The sequence below is a fragment of the Polyodon spathula genome, chromosome 15 (genome assembly GCF_017654505.1).
Source record: "Polyodon spathula isolate WHYD16114869_AA chromosome 15, ASM1765450v1, whole genome shotgun sequence".
Taxonomy (NCBI): Eukaryota; Metazoa; Chordata; class Actinopteri; order Acipenseriformes; family Polyodontidae; genus Polyodon; species Polyodon spathula.
In genome coordinates this window covers 5,677,886-5,698,751 of record NC_054548.1, presented here as the reverse complement: position 1 = coordinate 5,698,751, position 20,866 = coordinate 5,677,886, and the positions used below count along the sequence as shown (strand labels likewise).

Genomic DNA, 20,866 nt, shown 5'->3' with positions numbered 1-20,866 from the left:
TTATCAATTCCCTGGAAGCAGCTTGTTACAGACACTTCCATCCAAGCTTCTCTGGATTGAACCATCGGCCCAAATGTTGAATAGAGCACATGCTTCTTCATCACTGCAGCAGTCTGGGTCAGGTCTCGTCAAGAAACTTTGTGGCTTAACCGATTTGTCTTAAACGTTCCTTGCAAAGGAACGCCTTAACTTTAGAAGTGCGTGGCGCACCGACAAAACAAATAAATGCAGTTTGTCTCGCAGGCGAGTGGGGCCCCGGTTTCAAGCATGTCGGGTGTAGGCTCCACCCAGCGACCCTATTATATATATATATATATATATATAATATATATATATATATATATGATATATATATATATATATATATATATATATACTTTTTTAATACAGTGTAATTATTATGTTAACCTAGATTTAACGATAACTTTGTTATATATTATTCAGACCTTTTATAGGATATCAATCTTAAACTTGGTCTAACTGGTATTTCAGGATGGAACAGTGGTCATTAACATTTGTCAGTTTAAGGTTTTGCTAATTACTATCTCAAGATAAAGAAAGGTAAAAAGAAAGAAAGAAAGCTAGGCAAAACGAAGCCCAAGAAAAGGAGAATGTGTTTTAAATGCATTATATTAATCTCTTTCTGCAAAGTTATAAAGGGATTTTTTCTAAATTAAAGGCAGCTGAAATATCTGAATGGACATGGATTCCATAATGTTCAGGAAGGTCTTATTTGTGAGTGCTGATTTCTCCATTGTGGCAGACTCAAAAGTTAAACTCTAACAGTACTTCATAATAACTTGTCATCAGTCTTTCATTTCTTTGCACTGCCCCATCAGTTTTTTTTTTTAACCCAACTTGTTATGAACTCTACAGAAACACATTGAAATGTAATGCAGTATCAAAGGCAGTAAATTAGTGATTAACTTTTCAAAAGCAGCGACTTTATATATTTTATTGACATTTATAGTTTTCAATATTCTGCTTTATTTGCTAATATTGGTCTAATATTGGGACTCAAAACTGTGATGTAATCTTGTGAGGCATTTGTGACTTTGAAAGCCTTTTTAAATGATATTAGTAAACCTGTGTCACCTCCCAAAAGGAAGCTATGCACACAGAATGTGTGGGGAGACTGCTTTAAAGAGTTGAGAAGTGTTTGTCTTTATTTGTTCCCAGTCAGTGCTGTAAGTAGTATTACTGGAACACAATCATTAAACCATCTGCTGAGGACAGCTGCTGGGCCTTTATCTTTTTGCTGAAAGCACAACTGAATAAAACGTGCCTTTGTAGTCTGTCTTCTGGATAATTCTTATGATGTGTCTTTCCTTGATGGCTTAAATAGAAGACGTATTGCAGCTTTAGAAGGTAGTATTCTGAATTTCAACAGAAGCAGAAACGTTCTTCTGTAATGCTCAATCTGATTGTGATGTTGAAGCCTGAAACCTAGTGTCAGTACAAATTCTACTTTAACTTTATTGGTTTCACATAGTCACTATACAGTATGTTTAAAACTAGAAGCATTATAGATTTTAACATAATGGCATGACTAAATGTATAGTTTTAAACCTTATACGTGTCAATGTATAGCATGTATATTTTCAAGTCTAACATCAATAAAATACAGTATATTATATTTTATTTAATTTCAATATCATACCTGACTGAATGAGCTCTTAAGTTGATGGCAAACTATAATATACTAGGGGACAGATTCTGAGGAAAGCAGGTAAAATTTGAATGTAAGGGTAAGTGTAAGGTTTACGCTGGATTGCACTGTCCCCTTCACGTTGTGATTTTGAAGGGAGTCTGAGCTGGGCACTGGCGGATTTCTATTATCAATGACCAGTGAAAAACAAACAAACAAACAAACAAAAAAAAAACAAAACGTGAGAGTCACAAGAGGCTAGCAGATCAGGAGCAAGTGCATTCCCTTTTATGATAGCCCAAGTGATTGCCTTTGGTGTGATTTTCATGAACAAAAGGCTGCTGTATTGTCATAGCACCATTTGCCAATACAATACTTTGGCACATGTGCTAAAATACTGTATTAGAAAATGAGAAATAACATGTTTTAAAATTTAAACAAACTTTTATTATGGCCAAAATACCATTGTAATTGCAAATGGAAGTAAATTGAATGGTTGTATTATGAGTTATTAATTAGAAACTGAGAGGCACACATGTTGTTGTTGATATGCTGTGTTCTGCTTTGAGAAGTAAATATGATAGTTTGGGAGTGTACAGGACTCGTTTAGGGTATATGTAGGTATTCAAAGAAATAATCATGTTTTAGCATTGAGATTTCATGTTTTGTCTTTTAATGACATTGATGATATCGATAATTGTTGTTATATTTTTGTATGCGACACCACTACTGTAGCTGTTTAATCAGTCTCCAATGTTGCATTCAGGTCACACGAATTTTCAGCAACATCTGTTACAGCTTTTTGCTATCGGGTTTGTGGTTTAATTAGCACTGTATTTCACCAAATACAGTTTTACTCATGCAACAGATGGGGCAGCAAGTAAAAATAACTAAAAAAGCAAATAATGCGGATTATCATAACAGGAAGGAAAACTTTGCTTTAAGGAGGAATAGGGTTGAGCAGAATTAAATGAAAGAACTGTTAAATTGATATACATCTTTTTTTAAAGTCAAAAGCACAATGATCTTGAAATTACTCATTTTCCGTTTGCAATATTTCATAGCGAAGATGCTGAACCTTATTCAGACAAGATCCGTCAGCCATCTTGAAGCACTAAGCCGTGTGCCAACTTGACTTTTCTCATATCAAATACGTTTCTTAAAACTACACACCATTTCCAATCTAAAATGTGCTGTGCAGGGCAGGAGTTAAATGTATGGATTTAATAAGGTATTCAAATAGGTGACACCTTATTTTAAGGGTGACACTCTTTTATGCTTTATTAACTCTTATCAACTAGCTTACTAACACATGCACAAAGGTTGTTCTTTTTACAAAGGTAGTTAATATACATTCTTTTAAAAATATAGTGTGACCTTAAAATGTCATAAGAACATAACCTTCAGCACTTCATCTACCTTGATCAATGGGTTTATCTATCATTTCAACACATTAAAAAAATTAGTTAAAATGGCTTATTCTTGGAACAATGTACTATAATTGTATTGTCTTAAGGGTCTTAGGCATATCAGTGGGCCATAAAATGATTACTTGCAGCACTACCGACCCCTACCCATACCGCCTCATCTTCCTCTGTTATTTTGGCCTAATGAGTTCATTAATCCATAGACTGTTTGGCCTAAAAAATGTTTCCAGACATAATGCCAGATGAGCTCTTAGATGTAAAATGTAAACAACGTCTATATAGGAATTTAATGTATCACCTTTGAGTCTTTAGCAGAATGCACGACATGTGACAGCATTTTATTATTGTAAGATTAATTACATTCTGGTTTTCAGATAGTGTAAACACATCAGTTTATTCTAGTTAAGTACAACAATAATTATCACCTAAAACAGATTTATTAAAAAAAAAAAAGATTATTTTCTTAAAGAAAGAAATACAGGTCGTATTGAGTTCTGGAACATGCCCTGTACTATATTGTGGTGTCTTTTAAAACAAAACAAACAAAAAACATATATTAAATCAATAAGAAAAAAAAATGTTTAATGTTGCAAATTAAAGCTGGAAATTGTGCTTTGGTTCTAGCAACCAATAATACATTCCTCAGGCATCTGCTTGTTTTATTTCACAGGCAAATCTAATCTTTTCTTTTTTTTTTTTTTGGTACTGTCTGTTACAGTATATCTTTCTTTTTTTCCATTTAAGAGAAGGTAAATACCAGAGACAGACAGCTTCATTAGAAGGATTCAGATGAGCGGCAGGCATTTTGTCGTTTAAATAGTAGGCCTTTACTGGAGGGCTCACCAGCGACCTCAGATCAATTACAGCTGACATTATTGTTTGTTGGGAGCTCTTTCAGGATATAGGACCTAAAGCGGGGCCAGCTTGAGCAGTGCACAAAATGTAATTTCCCTCCTCTTTTGCTTTCAGCCTGCACATGATAAATCATTCAGTTGAAGAGATAATAAAGCACCAAGCGGGTGCTGGTTTAATTTTTGTCAGGGGAAATCTTCGGCACTTACTGGAATAATGTAAAAGGAAAAGGGGCTATCACTACAGAGCTAGATCAAACACAGTGCTGCTGAGATTTCATTCAGCAGTGCTAAGGCTTTTCATTAAATTGTTTATTTTCAGGAATGGAACAAATTTTGCTTGCATGCTAACTAATAAAAGAACTATAAAAAAAAAAAAAAAGCTATTGATCAGGACATACATGACGTATCTGCCAATGCAATATTGTATTGCTGAATAGTATGATGCTTGTGATGTCACTCAGTGGTGGACAACATACTAATCCATTCTAAAAGACACACACAGTAGACCACCTCATTTCTTTCTTCTCCCCTTTCTTCTTTATATTCTAATTGAATGTACTTGCAAGCTGCCCATGTTTTCAAGCACACTTCTCCTCCCCTCCACCACCAGGTAGTGGTTTTCTCGTGCCCAGGTTTGTTGGGCAGTTGAACAGCCAGTGGCTCTGTGTTAGAGCAGCCCTAATACTCCTGTGGATTTTAAGACAGGGGCAATGCAAATTGGATTGTACCTCCAATGTTTTCATACAGTATTCTCAATACAAAGAAACATCAATCAAGTAACCTTCACTCAAATCACCTGTGAAATACTGGCATTTCCAGAACTAGACCAATATGTTGGCAGTACTGGTAATACAGTATTAAAATTTTTTTTTAAAGTATTTGAAACAAGATTTTTTTTTAATGGTCTATAATTTAAGCATGTATGCAAAAATCTTGATAATTGTAATGACAATCCATCTGCACAGTCCAGGCAGCATAGAGGCACTGTCATTTGTGTATTCACAACACTTGCTGTTCTGTTTAATTTTCGCCTTCAAATTAGCATTCACAACATCCCCCGGAGGGAATATATGTGTTTGCAAACACCTACTCTTGGTTAAATATAAGAGTTAAGCGACGGCTCCACTAATTCTTATGATTATCGGTACATATTGGCATTTTTTAATTTGTTGAGTGACTTGGTTTTATTAAAGCACTGGTGTAAATTAGCATCGCATTGCAGAAAGACATCTGTGCGTTGGTAAACATAACTAGTCCAACATGATTAACAAAGATAATATTTAATTGCTGCAGTAGCCCTCGTCTGCTTGTGACTACACATATGACATGGGAGGCCTTCTTTAATTGCATAGCACTACCAATTTACATTGAGTGAACCATGTAGAAGTTTGCCTCTAAAATATAGTAGGTTAATTCAGAGTTAAGCAGAAGTATTTGTAGTTTGAAGTATTGTTTCCTTTAACCCTCCTATTATGTTCTGAATTTAGGTACTTCTGTTATGTTTGGGGTCATATTGACCCGATGCAATTTCAAATTAATTTAAATAGCCTTAAATTGATTAAATATTTTTATTTGCAAAGGTTTTACTTTTTTATGCTTTCTTAGTCCAGGAGCTGTGATAAAACTTCTTTGACTGCCAGCCTGGGAGCTCCTCATTTTGGAATGTCTAAACACAAAAACAGTGTCTACTCTACGAGAACGTTATTGCATGTCTCTTTTAATCCGAGTCGGGAAATCCTTATATATATATATATATATATATATATATATATATATATATATATATATATATATATATATATATATATATATATACACACACACACACACACACACACACACACACATATATCTATATCTATATCTATATATATATCTATATCTATATCTATATCTATATATATATATATATATATATATATATATATATATAATATAATATGTTTGTTTTTTGTTATAAATATCTCCAGACAGGTGCAGCCATAAGAAATAATAATAATAATAATAATAATAATAATAATAATAATAATAATAATAATAATATAATAATAATAATAATAATAACAAATTAAAGAAGTTTGTTTTATTCCTGCACACAAATCTACATAGATAAATGCCATGGGTCACAGTGACCCGAAACATCTTATTTGTATGCACGACCTGTTCTAAAAAAAAATAAACATCTCAAAGGTTTTGTTTTCTGTGTATAAGTTCATGACCCCAACTTAGTCATAAAATATTATACAGAAAATGAAAAGAAAAATTAAGCATTTAAGCTAATTGGAAACTAGAGTCGGGTCAAATAGACCCGAAACCAAATAGGAGGGTTAGCTTTTGAAGATCATAGAACAGGCTGTTGATTAAAGTTTAAAAGTTGAACGTTGGAGTGATGGTAACCAAATGATCTAGAAAGAATCCTGTTGTTTTTCTATAGAAACTGTATAATAACCATCATCATCCATTTATACCATATTTAAGAATCTAAAAGCTGATACTAGTTTTAATAGGCTAGCACTCCAGGTTATTGATAGTTCATTAGTGAGCCTCAAATTTATAGCAGTCCTCTGTGTTTACTGATTTGTTTTGTTTTATAAGTATGACCCTAGGTTACTTAACCACAGCTTATACTTTATTTTGTGTAACCTGACAAGGCTAACATCATATAAGAATCAACAGAAAGTCTATTTAGCACTACAAGCCTGGGAGAAATATCAGACTACAGTTACATTATACTGTATGGTAACTGCAGTGTCAGTGAAGTTATGACATTTCACTAATCATAGTAATAACAGCAATCTTCAACTTCAAGACACTAACAAGAGGAACAGGCAGAGGCTTAAGAAATGTAGAATAGATGCCAATGCTGCTCTATGCTGCCCCCTCGAGCCAGATCAGTTGTGCAAACTGAAGAAAAGTGGGGAAGAACAGAGTTATTGTAAAAGCTCAAAAGGGTAACTAAGCAGCAATGTTGGATTAGGTAATTTGGGATTCTTCTGCCCTGATTTCAATCTCCAAGAGATGTGATGTTATTCAGTGGATTCCTTACAAAAGGAATGTAATTTAGTGTTACGTGTTTCTGAATAGTGTCTTATAAAGCTGCACAATCATGTTGGCTTGTGTTTTATGAAAGGCTCCACAACCCCAGTGTTGTCTAAGCTTTTTATGCATGTAATACTGGTTTGGAATGGAAAACACAGATTATCTTTGATTCAGAAGTTGGTAAATTCTGTGCACCAGGTGGATATAAAAATATGCTGAATTTCAATTTTGTCAGCTTGATATCACCCTGTATTAATGAACCAGCTAGGCAGCACTACTGTACCTGAAGAAATGCCACGTCATTCACATGAAGCAGAATAAAATCCAGAACTGAACCAGGGGCAGCGTCTAATAAGTGTTGAGGAAAATGTGAGTATTTTTTGTCAATACCAAGTGAAGTGTGCATTACAGTCATTGAAGTTGGAAGCCAATGATACCAATGAATACAAGGTCAGAAGAAAGTAGTTGTGCAGCCTTTGCCATTGCAATTGTATAAATAAAAGAGACCAAGATCCCAAATCATGGGGTCAAAAGTAAAACCTGATCTGTACCATCTACTTCAGTTGAAATTGACTTAATTGTGTCTATTTGTCTACTTAATTGTGTCTATTTAAAGCAAATGAGCAACATGAGACAACTAATTATTATTGTACACACTAAATATCTTAGCAAAGCATTAGCTAGACTTCGCAAAGTTTTACCCTGGCAGTGCTCAGAGCATTTCCTAGCAAGACTATCTGCATACCAGGCTCATTGGATAGATAGCAGTAGTTTCAACAAAAAAGGGCAACAACTTTATCTTTGCAAGTGTTTAAGCTGTTCAGTAAATGAGCATTATAAAATCTTCCCAAGTACAATATAATTTGGGTGAACGAGGCCCAAATGCAAGCTTAGTATTAGACAACAATGGACTTAAGCTTTCAGATGGAGGCATGCAGCACAGCTTCAAGATAATGGAGATTTTGAACAAATTGGCCTTGGCGCCAACTAATTCATAACCTGTTACTGGGACATTGTAATGTTTCCCATGCCTATCCCTGTCTCTTGAAAAAGTTAAATGCTCAAAAGGCTGGCTAACAGTCACTTTTGTTGCTAAACCAAGCCTGGACTACTCTAAAGAAAACGAGAGGACAATGTTAATAGCTTAATGTATGAATGAATCCTATTGGTCCTGCTATTTAAATATGAATCAATCAATCGATCTTTATGCAAAGTTAAGAGGCAAACTTTCAGTCATGACTGTAATTGACTGATAGCTGTTGCTATCCAAATCATAGACGGGTGAAACCTAAACACTAAATATTGAAGTTGTTGTAAATATGTAAATAACAGGCTGTTAAGAGTGGGTTATCAAATACAGGCAATAGTAGGACATTTTAACACAACACATTTACGTAAAACCATGTTGAAATTGAGCACCCCATCATCATGAGAAGCTTTAGCAAATCAATTACTGCATTTCTAAGGAATGTTTATATGTCATTCTTCAGCTTGTGCTGCGGAGAAAAAAACCCATTGTCTACACATTCTCTGTATGTAGTCTTTCCAATAACCCTATATTTACTTATGCAATGTACATTTGCTTAATAAGCTTCTCTTAGCACACTACAATGAGGATATTAAATGTGCGGCTTAAAATTAAAGCTGACAATTGCAAATGCAAACCAACCAACACAGTAATAAAATCAATGGTTATATTTCCCTTGGGGCCACTATTTACTGTGTGCAGTGCCATTTTCCTAATGGAAAGGCAGTTATGTTTGTGAAAGCCTTGCAAGCACTGTTTTTCTCAGCTTAACTAAAGTAGCTTGTGCAAAGCAGTTCTCCGTATAAACATATGAAAACTTTAAATTAAGATTTAATTTTGGCTCCTGCATCCCAAGAGCCTGGATGCTGTACACATGATATATCCAGTGACAGTCTTACTTAATGTTTACAAGACTAAGCATTAATATGTATTTTAAGATAAGGATAGCCATATATTTTAATGTACAGTTCAATTTAAGGTGACCATATGTCTCTGTGTTCAGCGGGACAGTTTGGGATAGTTCAGGCTTTTCAAGTCACAACCCAATGCATTCTGGTAAGCGTAGCCTTGCTTCTCTTAAAGGTAAAAATGGTACCTGAGACAGGTAAAATGTACCAGAATGCATTGGGTTGTGAGTTGAAAAGCCTGAACTGTCCCAAACTGTCCCGCTGAACACAGAGAAATATGGTCGGTTCTATATGACTGTGACGGATGGCTAGTGTGGGTGTGGTCATACCAGAAGTAAAAACTCAAGGTGCAGCGATTATGGGGTATAATGTGAGCTGCTGGGCTGACGTTTATATAAACAAAAGAAAACACACTTTTAAATAAAACACAAATGAAACAGTGCAATGGCTGAAGTAAACAAAACACAGTAACAAGTATCATGCTGGTGCGAAGCAATGTGAAGAGCAATTGTTATTTATTTATTTTTACCACACTCTCGCTCTCGCAACACACAACTCCCAACTCACATACAGTGCACCCATTTTCATTAAATACACTGTGAACTATAATTGCACAATTACCCCAAAGCTGCCAATCGCACGTGAAAAATTAAACAATAAACAGACACTTACTATAACACAACACACGTACATGGATTTTCATTCAAGGTTGCATTCTTACAGAGATCAATTAACCTACTGTATCGATCTTGGTTAACGCAGGCAGGCGCATCACACAGGGTGAGGCAATCCACATACAGGCAGAAGGCGGGCGTGAACCCAGGACCTCTCGCACTGAAGCATTGTGCCGATACCAAATGTACAAAAGAGCCGGCTTCTGGGCTTATGTCTTTGTGTGCGATTACATCACCTACCTGCCCTGCTGCTGCCTTCCCTCGTGCATGCCACACTCTCCTATGCCAACCTCAAGTCCGCCCCGGACTTGCTCCCCAGTGGCTACAGTCTGACGAGTGCGTGCTGGGGTACGTAGTGGTTCTTTTGTACAGTGGTATCTGCGCTGTGCTTTAGCGTGAGAGGTCCCGGGTTCGCGCCCGCCCTCCGCCTGTGTGTGGATTACCTTGCCCTGTGTGATCCATCTGCCTGCGTTAACCGAGATCATTAAAATACATGAATTCTTATGTGAACACAATCTCACAAATATAAACAAACACTGGCCAACGGGTTGTTCTGTTTCTCCCTTTACAATAACAAACAACTAACAATACGCAACCAAGCTATACAACACAGATTACAATCATAACAATATCTGTAATAATAATGCAAATATTTACAAGGGGACGAGGCATCCCGTCACAATGACACATTCCCCATGAGCAATGCAAATTAAATATATTTTGAAGAACTAGCTCTGTCACAAAGTGAGCATTTTAAATGTGATTTTCTGCTAAAACACCTTGTGTTGTGCCATGTTTAGGGTTTAGGCAGATCATATTAGTTATAGCTCAGGTTAGGACTATACCCTTTGAACTTGTTTGGCTCCAGCATGTAAGCTGTGAGAGAACATGGCTTTGGAGCTGGAAATCTATATTATTTAGGAGCTTGTATTACAGTACAAAAGTTATATACAGATTCAAAGAAACAGATCTAGATATTTTAAATAGCTTACTGCAAAGTGCAAGCCGCTTTACAAGGGAGACAGCATTCAAGGCACTGGATGATAGAGAAACGCAATTTAAATTACAAAGACAAATTCATATCAGACCTTTTACTTAGGATTTTCTTTTTGTTGCTTTTCCACAAACCAGTCAGAGGCTCTTTGTATCTCTCTCTCAGAGGCTGCATATCACTCAGCCTGGCTTTTGTGTGCCTTTGAAAGGTAGATGTGTGCAAGAATGACTCACTCAATTTGTTCCTTGTGGTGCGGTAAGCATTCTGCAATCACACAGCTTCTGTGTGAGCTTTTAATTGAGTCCAGCCGAGTGAGTTGTAATTGATACAGAATCACTGTTCTACAAGAGCTGCAATAACAAGGTGCTGCTAGCTTTTTCCACTTTAATCTATTTGCATTTCTTGCTGTATTCTCTTTCTGAATTTGTTCTTCTGTAGATCTGCATGCTATCTTTCTTATGGAAATCAATCCTTTTTTAAGTGAAGGAGAGAGAGAGTTCTTGTACCCCTCTTTTTCAAACACTGGCTCATTCATTTTAAAAGCCCTCCGTTCAGACCCTGCTGCCCTTTATCCACTGTTACTTTTTTCAAAAGCAAGTTAAATTGTGTTGTGGATTAACACACAGGGCATAGAGCATTTCCGTCAGGAAACCAAAAACAGAAGATGAGATCAGTTTAAAGATTTAAAAAAAAATGCAGTATCCTTTTTAAGGACACACATCAACTTTTTGTGATGACAGTGATGACGAATGAATTGCTTCAGATTCCCTTTCATCTCAGGGCAGTTCAAAGTCAGTTAGAATCTGCAATTGCAGCTATAAGGCACAGCTCTCTGATGTATGTGCCTCAGCTGTAACCTTATTGGTATGTCTTCCTATCATGTAAAATGGGCAATTTTCTTTCTATACAACTATAATCGCATTCCAATTGCATTCCATTGAGAAAACATCTGAACTTGTGTACAACGGCCTAGTTATTTATTTTACGCAGTGCAGTCTCCGCTGGAACTTTGAAGTGCTTAACTGTGAATTCAATTTTAAATCAATCCACCCATGGATTAACATTTTAACATTCTAATCTACAACTAATCTGACAAAATAAAAAGCTACTGAAACATACTTTCTGACGCTGGTCTAGAGACAAGGGAAATCATGTCTATGACAGGACACCATAAGGAAAGCTCAATTCGCAGCTACTGGACAGCAAATCAACAGGAACGACATGATTGGTCCATAATTATGTCATCAGCTGGATCCAAACAATACCCTCTCTCAAAATCAGCCAGTCAAACTGGCAACCCAGTTTCATTTCTTTCCTCATCAGCCAATCCTCTGCCTGCCAGCTTGAATGACGCCCCGCCTCCAACAACAAGTTTCGAGTCTGACTCAATTCTACACAGACTATTCAACAGTTGTACATGTCCAGATAAATTATACTAAGAAAGATGAAAACCCCAATAGATAACAAATAATAATGTTTTTAATAATAATAATAATAATAATAATAATAACGTTTTCTCTACGTGTATATCGTTTTTATATTCTAATTATGATAGGGACTATCTTCCTCGGCGGAAGGTTACCCAGCGAAATATCAGAAGTTCAAGGTAAATGTAGGTTTTAAAGTTTTTTTTTTTTTTTTAAAAGAGAAAATAAAGAAGTAAATCATTTTCTAAAAGCAACAGAGCCCTCTCGATGCAGGCTGTACCATGTGGTAGATGACCTTGACTTTCGTTAGCACCCTCGCCTTCAGCTCGGGACGCATAACTCTAGTCATGGTCATCTGCACACGGTAGAGCCCCCATTGATGGGCTCTATTGCTTATATATATATATATATATATATATATATATATATATATATATATATATATATATATATATATATATGCATGTTCTGTAATATTCTGTATAAATTATAACAATGATGAAAACTAATGTTCTGGGGCTTAGCACAGGAAGCAGGATTGGTCAAAGGTTATCCATATGGTCATGACATTATTTGTCGCTAGTAACTTGTGAAAGATGAAAGTGCAGTTTCCATGTAAAATAAGAAGATGCATCTTATAACTACATGAAATAGTTAAGCCAATGAGGCCCAGACAGCAGTTTGGATTGAATTGTGGGTCTGCAGGTGTAGGGGCACTTCAATGAATAGGTGAGCACATTTAAACAGACTGCAGGAGGGCATTGTACTTCATTCCTAACTAGAAAACACTCAGTGATAGAATGTGTAGAAATACTAATAAAACATTTTAAAAATAAATCTTTAACAAACATTTTGACTAGAAGTCTTCAGGTTTCATTTTGGTCATTTGTTTATCAAACTCATTAAACATCTGAAACATTAATTAGTTTATTTGTATAATTTAATATAATAATTACATTTTCCATTTTTGAAATACCATGTTAATCATAGTTTATTGAATAGTGAGATACAGATATATATATATATATATATATATATATATATATATAATATATATATATATATATATATATATGTGTGAATGTGTGTATATATATATGGGACAGTTATTTAATCATTATAAATAGGATACACATATGGGTACTATATACAATATGTGTAGTTATACTTTTGAGAGTTTGGCAGTAGCATTGCAATATTTTATGTTTGAACAATATGTATCCACTTAGAAGGTTTGTATTGCTGTTAGTGCCGTATACACCAAATATCTTGGACTTTTTCATTAGCAATACATTCAACAATGCATTATTCTTTGATTTCAAAGCTGTTGGTATTCATGACAGTGTACTCCTATAGTAAATTACAGAAACCACACTCATTTAGCCTACATTTCAAGAACAGTTTATAAATATAGTTGTTCATTTAAATCTGTAAGAGCTAATGTCACTCTGCAGTCATATTATACATTTGATTGTTGTTGCTTGACAACATACGTTGTATGTCATTGTCATTTCTATATTAAAATTACTGATGCATACTGTATATCATACATTACATACCTATCCGATGACATCTGCTTATGTTACGTTTTCAACAATGATTCCTGAAATGTATTAGTTGTTGATAATGGGATGAATTGCACTGCAGGTTTCATTGGTGTATGTGGATTTAGTCTTCATTTACTGTGCTGTCTGGACCGTTTACATAAGGGCCCCATCTGTATCAGGGTGTCATTTACTCTGAACCTAAGCAAAGATACACTTATTTTTTCACAGAAATGTAGTAAATTATTAACTTGCATATAACTTGGCTTTCATCTAATACCCACACTTCCTAAACGATGTGTGAGCAACACCACTGAAACATGATTGCCGATACTTCAGTTATACTTTCAAAACGCGATTCTCAGGCATTATTTCAGCAGTGAGAACAGTTTATAAATGTACCTAAAAAAACAAATAAGTGCTCAGTTATTATTTATGCTTCAATATAACAAAAAAAAAAAATTGACTATATCTGTTAATTTGTAGTTTGCTATGCCATTTGAAATTTGGAAAGTAGGACACTGGTGAATTAGCCCCAAACATGGTTAATTGGTCTGTAGCTGTTTTCATCATGATCTAAGTATTTGGTCTGTAGTTGGTTTTAACTAGTCAAATGGGTAATTGCATGTATAATTGGCTTGCTTTAACACATTATTTTCACCATTCTTAAACTTTGCACTTGTGGGTTTTCAGTTATTGGTGTTATTATGCAATGTATGCAACATAGAAGCCAATATAAACTTCTGTATTAAATTAAGAAATAATATTTATTATTCTTGTATTTTGTCCACATATGATCAGTGCCTCAAGTTCAAGTTAACAGCTCTGACTGCCTTTTACATGCTCAAATTAATTACAATTGTGTTAGATAGTTCCAAATGTATTACCAGTTCATTGCAATTTTAATCTCAAGCAGTGTCTGTATGAATGCAGTTTAAAAATAGTTGACTGATGAGTGATATTAGCTTCAAATATATCATCACAATTTAGTATTTTCATTACTAAACAATTCTAAGCAGCTTGATTGTATTTACATTGAAAAACATAATTTATTTGTTTTAAGGCAGTCTACATTTATAACACTATGTAACACAATTTTTGTTCCTGGGTAGTAAGTGTTATTTCCTAGTAAATACAGTATAATCGTAAATCTCGAAAAACTACTCACTTCTAAATCTTTTGTAGTCATTTTTGTATTACTTTAGTATAAATACATGTTAATTTGGATTCATATGTTGTTTTTTTCTGATTTTATGTGAACGAAAAGACACACATTTGCCCATTTTCCCATTGGAAATGGTGATATTTTGAAATATCACTGTCCTGGTCACAAAAGCAAAGTTTGTGGGGAATAATAGCCATGTTCTATACTTTTGAGGCATAAGCAATTAAGAAATAACACATACTACCCAGGAACAAAAAAAAAATAAAAATAAATTGTTACATGGTGTAATTAGCCTAGCTCTTCAAGATTTGACACATTGTAAGAGAGTCAGCTGTGTTTTGAGCCACTTTTTTTATTTGTATAGTGTATTTTGTATTGTGTTTGTCTGAAACTTCCCCTTGGCGGTTTAAATATCTGGAGATAACAATCAGGATATCAGATTTAAAATTTTTTTTTAATTATATTTTTATTGTACTTGTTTTCTTTTTCTAGTTCTTATTGTTTTCCATAAATAACATATTGGAAATTGTTGCATCATACTGGGTAGAGAAAATGTCACTTATGAGACATTGGTCTGGCAGTGCGATTTAGCGTATGGTACGACATGGGTTATTTCAACCAAGAGAGGTACTTGGGTCTTATCTCCAATGGTATAAAGACATGAATGGCACTATGTGTTGACAAAAAGGTACAAAGACATCACCACACATCCTAATGCACGTCATTGGTGAATCTTTCTCTTCAGGTAGCTGTGATGTTTCCTGGGATAAAAAGAAACTTCAGTCTCCCCATCCCAGCCTACCTGGACAGCATAAGCATTCAGTTAGTCACCCCCTTAACCCTGTCCAGCAGAACCACCTTCTATCAAATGGTAAGGGGACTAAATTAAACCTCGTACAACCCAGTCAGGACCAACTTTACTCCTTCAGTATATGTAAGACTAGCTTGAAATGATAAACAAGCTTTTGAACACTACACAAGCTTGTCCACTGTAGTGGGCTTTGTAGAACGCAAGTGGAACACCATTCATTGCTTTATTCCCAGTATATGTTTTTTTTTTTTTTTTTTTTTTTTTTTACAAAAAAGATTATTTTAAATGCAGTGTTTCAGCTGTCCAATGGTGTATCAAATTTTGATGGGTTTTTTTTGGGTGTTTTCAGTTACACACATTTTTTTTTTTTTCTAAGTAAATCTACACTAGATATCCAGTACATGCAAAGTAGTGACTGAATTGTGGTATACTATTGTATAGCATATGTAAAACTCAGTGGTTATTCAGTAGGACGACAAACCTTTAGAATTCATGTTATAGGGTGTGTCAAGTATTGGGTTTACAAAACCATGTACTGAATGAAACAAGGGGACCAAAACAAGGGTAATATTATATCAACAAGTAATTATCTACATAGAGAGGTTTTCCTAAATAAAGGTTTATAATAGGTTGGAAAGTTCTTTTGCAGGTATGACTTTCATTTCAACAGCACGCTTTATCAAATGGAACATCACAGGAATAACTCCAAAAGGCTAACTATATATATATATATATATATATATATATATATATATATATATATATATATATATATATATATATATATATATATATATATATATATAATGGTAATGCACAGAGGACACATACAAGACAGGCAGGCAGAAAGTCTCAATCGAGTGCCCATCTGTAAACAATCATTTGATCAAACATAACAACCCCAAAAAGCACACAAAACAAATCTGATTCCACAAATAAATTACACCAACACTAATCTCCCCTGTGGTGTGTTTAAAAGAAAACAGTAAAGAAATGAAAGGCTTGTAACACATTCAGACGTTTTGTGTAGAAACTAAGGAATTACATACATAGCTTTCCTAAAAATAAAACACTGATAACATTTTAAACAGTTCAGTTACACAACACAGAGAGGAAAGATACCATAGTGACAAAAAAACTCCTTTATGGCAAATATAATCATAATATGTTTTAATTGCTCAAACATTATTTTTAGGTTTGGAGCTTCCCTTCATGATGATGCCCCACCCCCTGATTCCTGTCAGCCTACCTCCTGCATCAGTTACCATGGCAATGAGTCAGATGAACCACCTGAGCACCATCGCTAACATGGCAGCTGCCGCACAAGTACAGAGTCCCCCTTCCAGAGTCGAGACTTCAGTTATCAAGGTACAGTAACAGGGAAAGCTGCTGATTTGTTAAAATGAATTGCAGTGTTCTATTCAGGAACCTGTTCTAGACTGTTGATGGCATCTTTACGACAGCCAGGAACATTTCCCGTAATGTTACACTTTTTTATTCACAAAAATCAAACATTATATCACTTTTGTGTTGCATCAGATTAGAAGGCATGCAGTATTCTCTATATTTACACACACACAAACACACACACACAAAGCCAGCAATATCCCAATTTCCTATTACAACATTTTTTTTTGCCATCATCACATTGTATAAAAACAGCTTTGTTTTTGACTATTTCAAAATTGTACTTTTCAGTTTAACAAAAAAAAAAAAAGTAAGCTATATACTTGGACACCATTGGTAATTGGATATACAACTATCCTGCTAGATGTTAGCTTCGCTGTACCCTACTTAGCTTAATCCAGTTGTTATGCTGATGTGCTGGGGAGACCGCTCTGGGTTGATCCCCGGAGCCAGCATCGCAGCCGTTGTGTGTGCTGATGGGCTGGGGAGGCAAAATGAGCTGATCCCTGGAGCCAGCATTACACTTCAGCAATCAAAACCAGACAGAAAGATATCTACATCATCAGATGGAAAACAACGCGAATGGATGGAGATGCAGATGGATCACACTAGTTTACTGCAAAGCTACGTCTTAGTTGGTGCTTATCTTGGCGAGAGCCGAGTTCAAATCAGCATGAAGTTCAACATCTACTCTCGTGTGATGGAAATCATGAGGCCCAATTAAGTAAGCTTTGGTGTTTGAGTTTTTGTCAGTCTGCAGAAGAATAAGCATAGCTTTGATTATTGCAAAATCTATAGCTAGCCCTTAGAAGGGAAAAATGAAAGTGATTTTGTCCTTGCTTGCTGGAATGTATACAGATCAGCTATGCGGTTAATAGGAGCAGCCACAAACTAAGACTGAAGCTTGTGGCAGCTCTGAATTGCAATGAATGACAAATCTGTGACCTGCAAAGGCCTAAGACTTGAGCTGGCTTTTATCACCTGTCCACACATCAAAATGCTCAGCTTGTTAGTGTGTTTATTATATCAACAAGAAAGGTTTTCTAAACTGTACAAGGGAATTCAGATTGCAGAATGCAGGCTCTACAGGCTTTGCTGTTGAAGAAAAATGGATAAGAGAAAAAGATAATTTGAAATATACACAAAAGAAATCCAAAACAATAATACATACAGTATATAATACACTAAATAAATACATCAATAAATAAATAAAACCAAATGTATTTGAAATCGTGACATAATGAAAAGATACAGTATATCAATGGTAAATTTCTAAATGTCATAAACCCACCCATAAAAGGAGAATATGCTGTAAATTGTAAATAAATCAATATAAACTGAAAAAGGCAGCATTTAAATAATGAAATGAATTAGAACGATATGTCACAGTAACAGCACTGGTGAGAATCATACTGTACCCTGAGTAGAGTGGGGTAAAGCAGAGTTCAACTGGATGTGGAAATTACTCATGAACAATGTTCTTATTTGGCCTATGAACGGTGGCCATTTTATGACAGGCCCCTAGTTGAAATACAATTGAATATTTGTTTTGAAGAGATGGGTGAACATCTGTTCTCAAAATTTTGAGCCCATCAGCTTGATCAAAATCCAGTTGGATTTGAGAGCTGGCAAAGTTCCCCATTGAAACAGTTTTATGATGCCAGCTTATAACTATGAGATCACGTCATGCACCATCAATCAACTTTTGTATTTTGGCCAACCAAATAACTGTACTATGTTGTGTTATGATCTAAATTAACATTTCATGGTTAATTGAGAATCTGGGTTGGGAAATACACGAGTTCCTTAGTTTCAATCTAAATTTGTGACTCCAAGAGTTATTTAAAATAAATCACAGACTCCAACAAAATGGAAGTGTTTGCAGTGCAAATCATGTTTGTACTTGTCAGCTGGATATGCAGATAAAAGCACTTTATTCAATGGTAGTGCTAAGTAAGATAAGTAGAAATACAGACATATTTCCATGACAATTCAACAATAAGTCTTTACGTAGACAATTGTCAAATAATTATATATATATATATATATATATATATATATATATATATAAAACAAAACGTATCAATAAAACGATTGCTATAATCTAAATTGTAAGATAATGTCATTTGATGTGTTTTGCAGGAACGCGTACCCGACAGCCCGTCCCCTGCCCCGTCCCTTGAGGATGGGAGGAGACCCGGCAGCCATCCCTCTTCTCACCGGAGCAGCAGTGTGTCCAGCTCTCCCGCTCGCACCGAAAGCTCTTCAGACAGAATCCGTAAGTCCTGTTTTAATTGGATAGAAATGATTGTATAGCCACACCTGTTTTTTCAGTGAAATGTTACCCAGTGTTTAATATATATGGTATATATATAATGGTAATGCACAGAGGACACATACAAGACAGGCAGGCAGAAAGTCTCAATCGAGTGCCCATCTGTAAACAATCATTTGATCAAACATAACAACTCCAAAAAGCACACAAAACAAATCTGATTCCACAAATAAATTACACCAACACTAATCCCCCCTGTGGTGTGTTTAAAAGAAAACAGTAAAGAAATGAAAAAGGAAAGAATGTTCTCTTACATGCTGAATATGGTAATTACATGTCCTTTCTCTTGAAAAAACTATCCAGCGTAGATTGCTCCTCACGGCTGTTGCCTGGTTGCAGTTTGTGAGAGGATGACTGACAAGCAACGATTACATTCGTCATGCATGATTTGTATTACAATAGGTAATCTTTGAATTAGCCTTAACTTTGAATTAGTCAACCGTGGTCTTTGTTTTCACTGATAGATTAACATCCTTGACACTGGAGAAAGTTCAGTGTCAGTCAGTACTGAGATCGTTGTATCCGGGTCTATCCTGTACGTGATCGTTCTAATAGGGCTAACTTGCTTTTGGGATCATTAAAAACATGTGTTCTTATAAGAAGGGTTCGTTATAGTGAAGTTATATATACACACAGCGCCTATAGAAAGCCTACACCCCTTTTCCAAATTTTTACTTTTTTGTTGCCTTATAGGCTGGAATTAAAATGCATTAAAATATTTTTTTTTCATTTATCTACTCATCCTACCCCACAACTTCCAAGTGAAAAAAAATTCTACAAATTTGTAGAAAATTAATTAAAAATAAAAACTGAAATAGCTTGGTTAGATAAGTGTCCACCCCTCTTGTAATAGCAATCCTAAATTAGCTCAGGTGTACCCAATCGTCTTCAAAATCCCACACCAAGTTAAGTGGCCCCCACCTGTGTAAAATTGTAGTGATTCACATGATTTTAGGATAAATTCAACAGTTCCTGTAGGTTCAGTCTGCTGGGTAGTGCATTTCAAACAAAGACTCAACCATGAGCACCAAGGCACTTTTTCCCCTTAACTGTGGATTATGGTACTCTGAGGCACTGACACAACAAAATGTGAAAAAAGTTCAAGGGGGTGTAGACTTTCTGTAGGCACTGTATATATGATTAAGATGTCCTCTAATTAGCAATTGTGGTATAGCTACACCTGATGAAGACACACTAGGTGTTGAAACACTGTGTGTTTTTTCTTTGTTATGTTTGAATCAAAGTGTTTTTAAGCAAATTAAATGTGAGAATTATACTGCATCAGTGGTCATGTGTTAAAAATACAAAGGAGGTCTTTTGAATACACGACTAGTCCCTTCCATAAATATGGACAATTAAGCGAGGTATGCTTGGATGGATAGTTTGCCATTACAAATAACTTGTTATGACTACATATATACACTGCTGTGCAAAAGTCTTAGACATGTTGCTTGTTGCTACTATGTTGCATTATGAGCATCAACAATTTATTCAAAGCATCCACTAGTGTTTTCTACTGTTATAACAACCTTGAGTTGCATGAAGAAGGAAAAATATTGAGTGAAATAACTTGCATCACTCCATTTTCAAGGTGTGGTGTCTGAAG

General features: G+C 35.2%; 1 protein-coding gene across 7 annotated transcripts in view; it reads left to right on the top strand.

The window, feature by feature from the left end:
• Positions 1-20,866, top strand: part of LOC121327720 (dachshund homolog 1-like) — a 160,691-nt gene that overhangs the window by 99,438 nt on the left and 40,387 nt on the right. For 5 of the 7 annotated variants that reach the window (XM_041271874.1, XM_041271873.1, XM_041271872.1 and 2 more), the window contains 3 exons: positions 15,453-15,578; positions 16,714-16,886; positions 19,068-19,203. In XM_041271874.1, the coding sequence (XP_041127808.1) occupies positions 15,453-15,578; positions 16,714-16,886; positions 19,068-19,203 (435 nt within the window). The remainder of the gene's footprint in view (positions 1-15,452; positions 15,579-16,713; positions 16,887-19,067; positions 19,204-20,866) is intronic. The other 2 variants (XM_041271876.1, XM_041271878.1) reach the window with 1 other exon arrangement.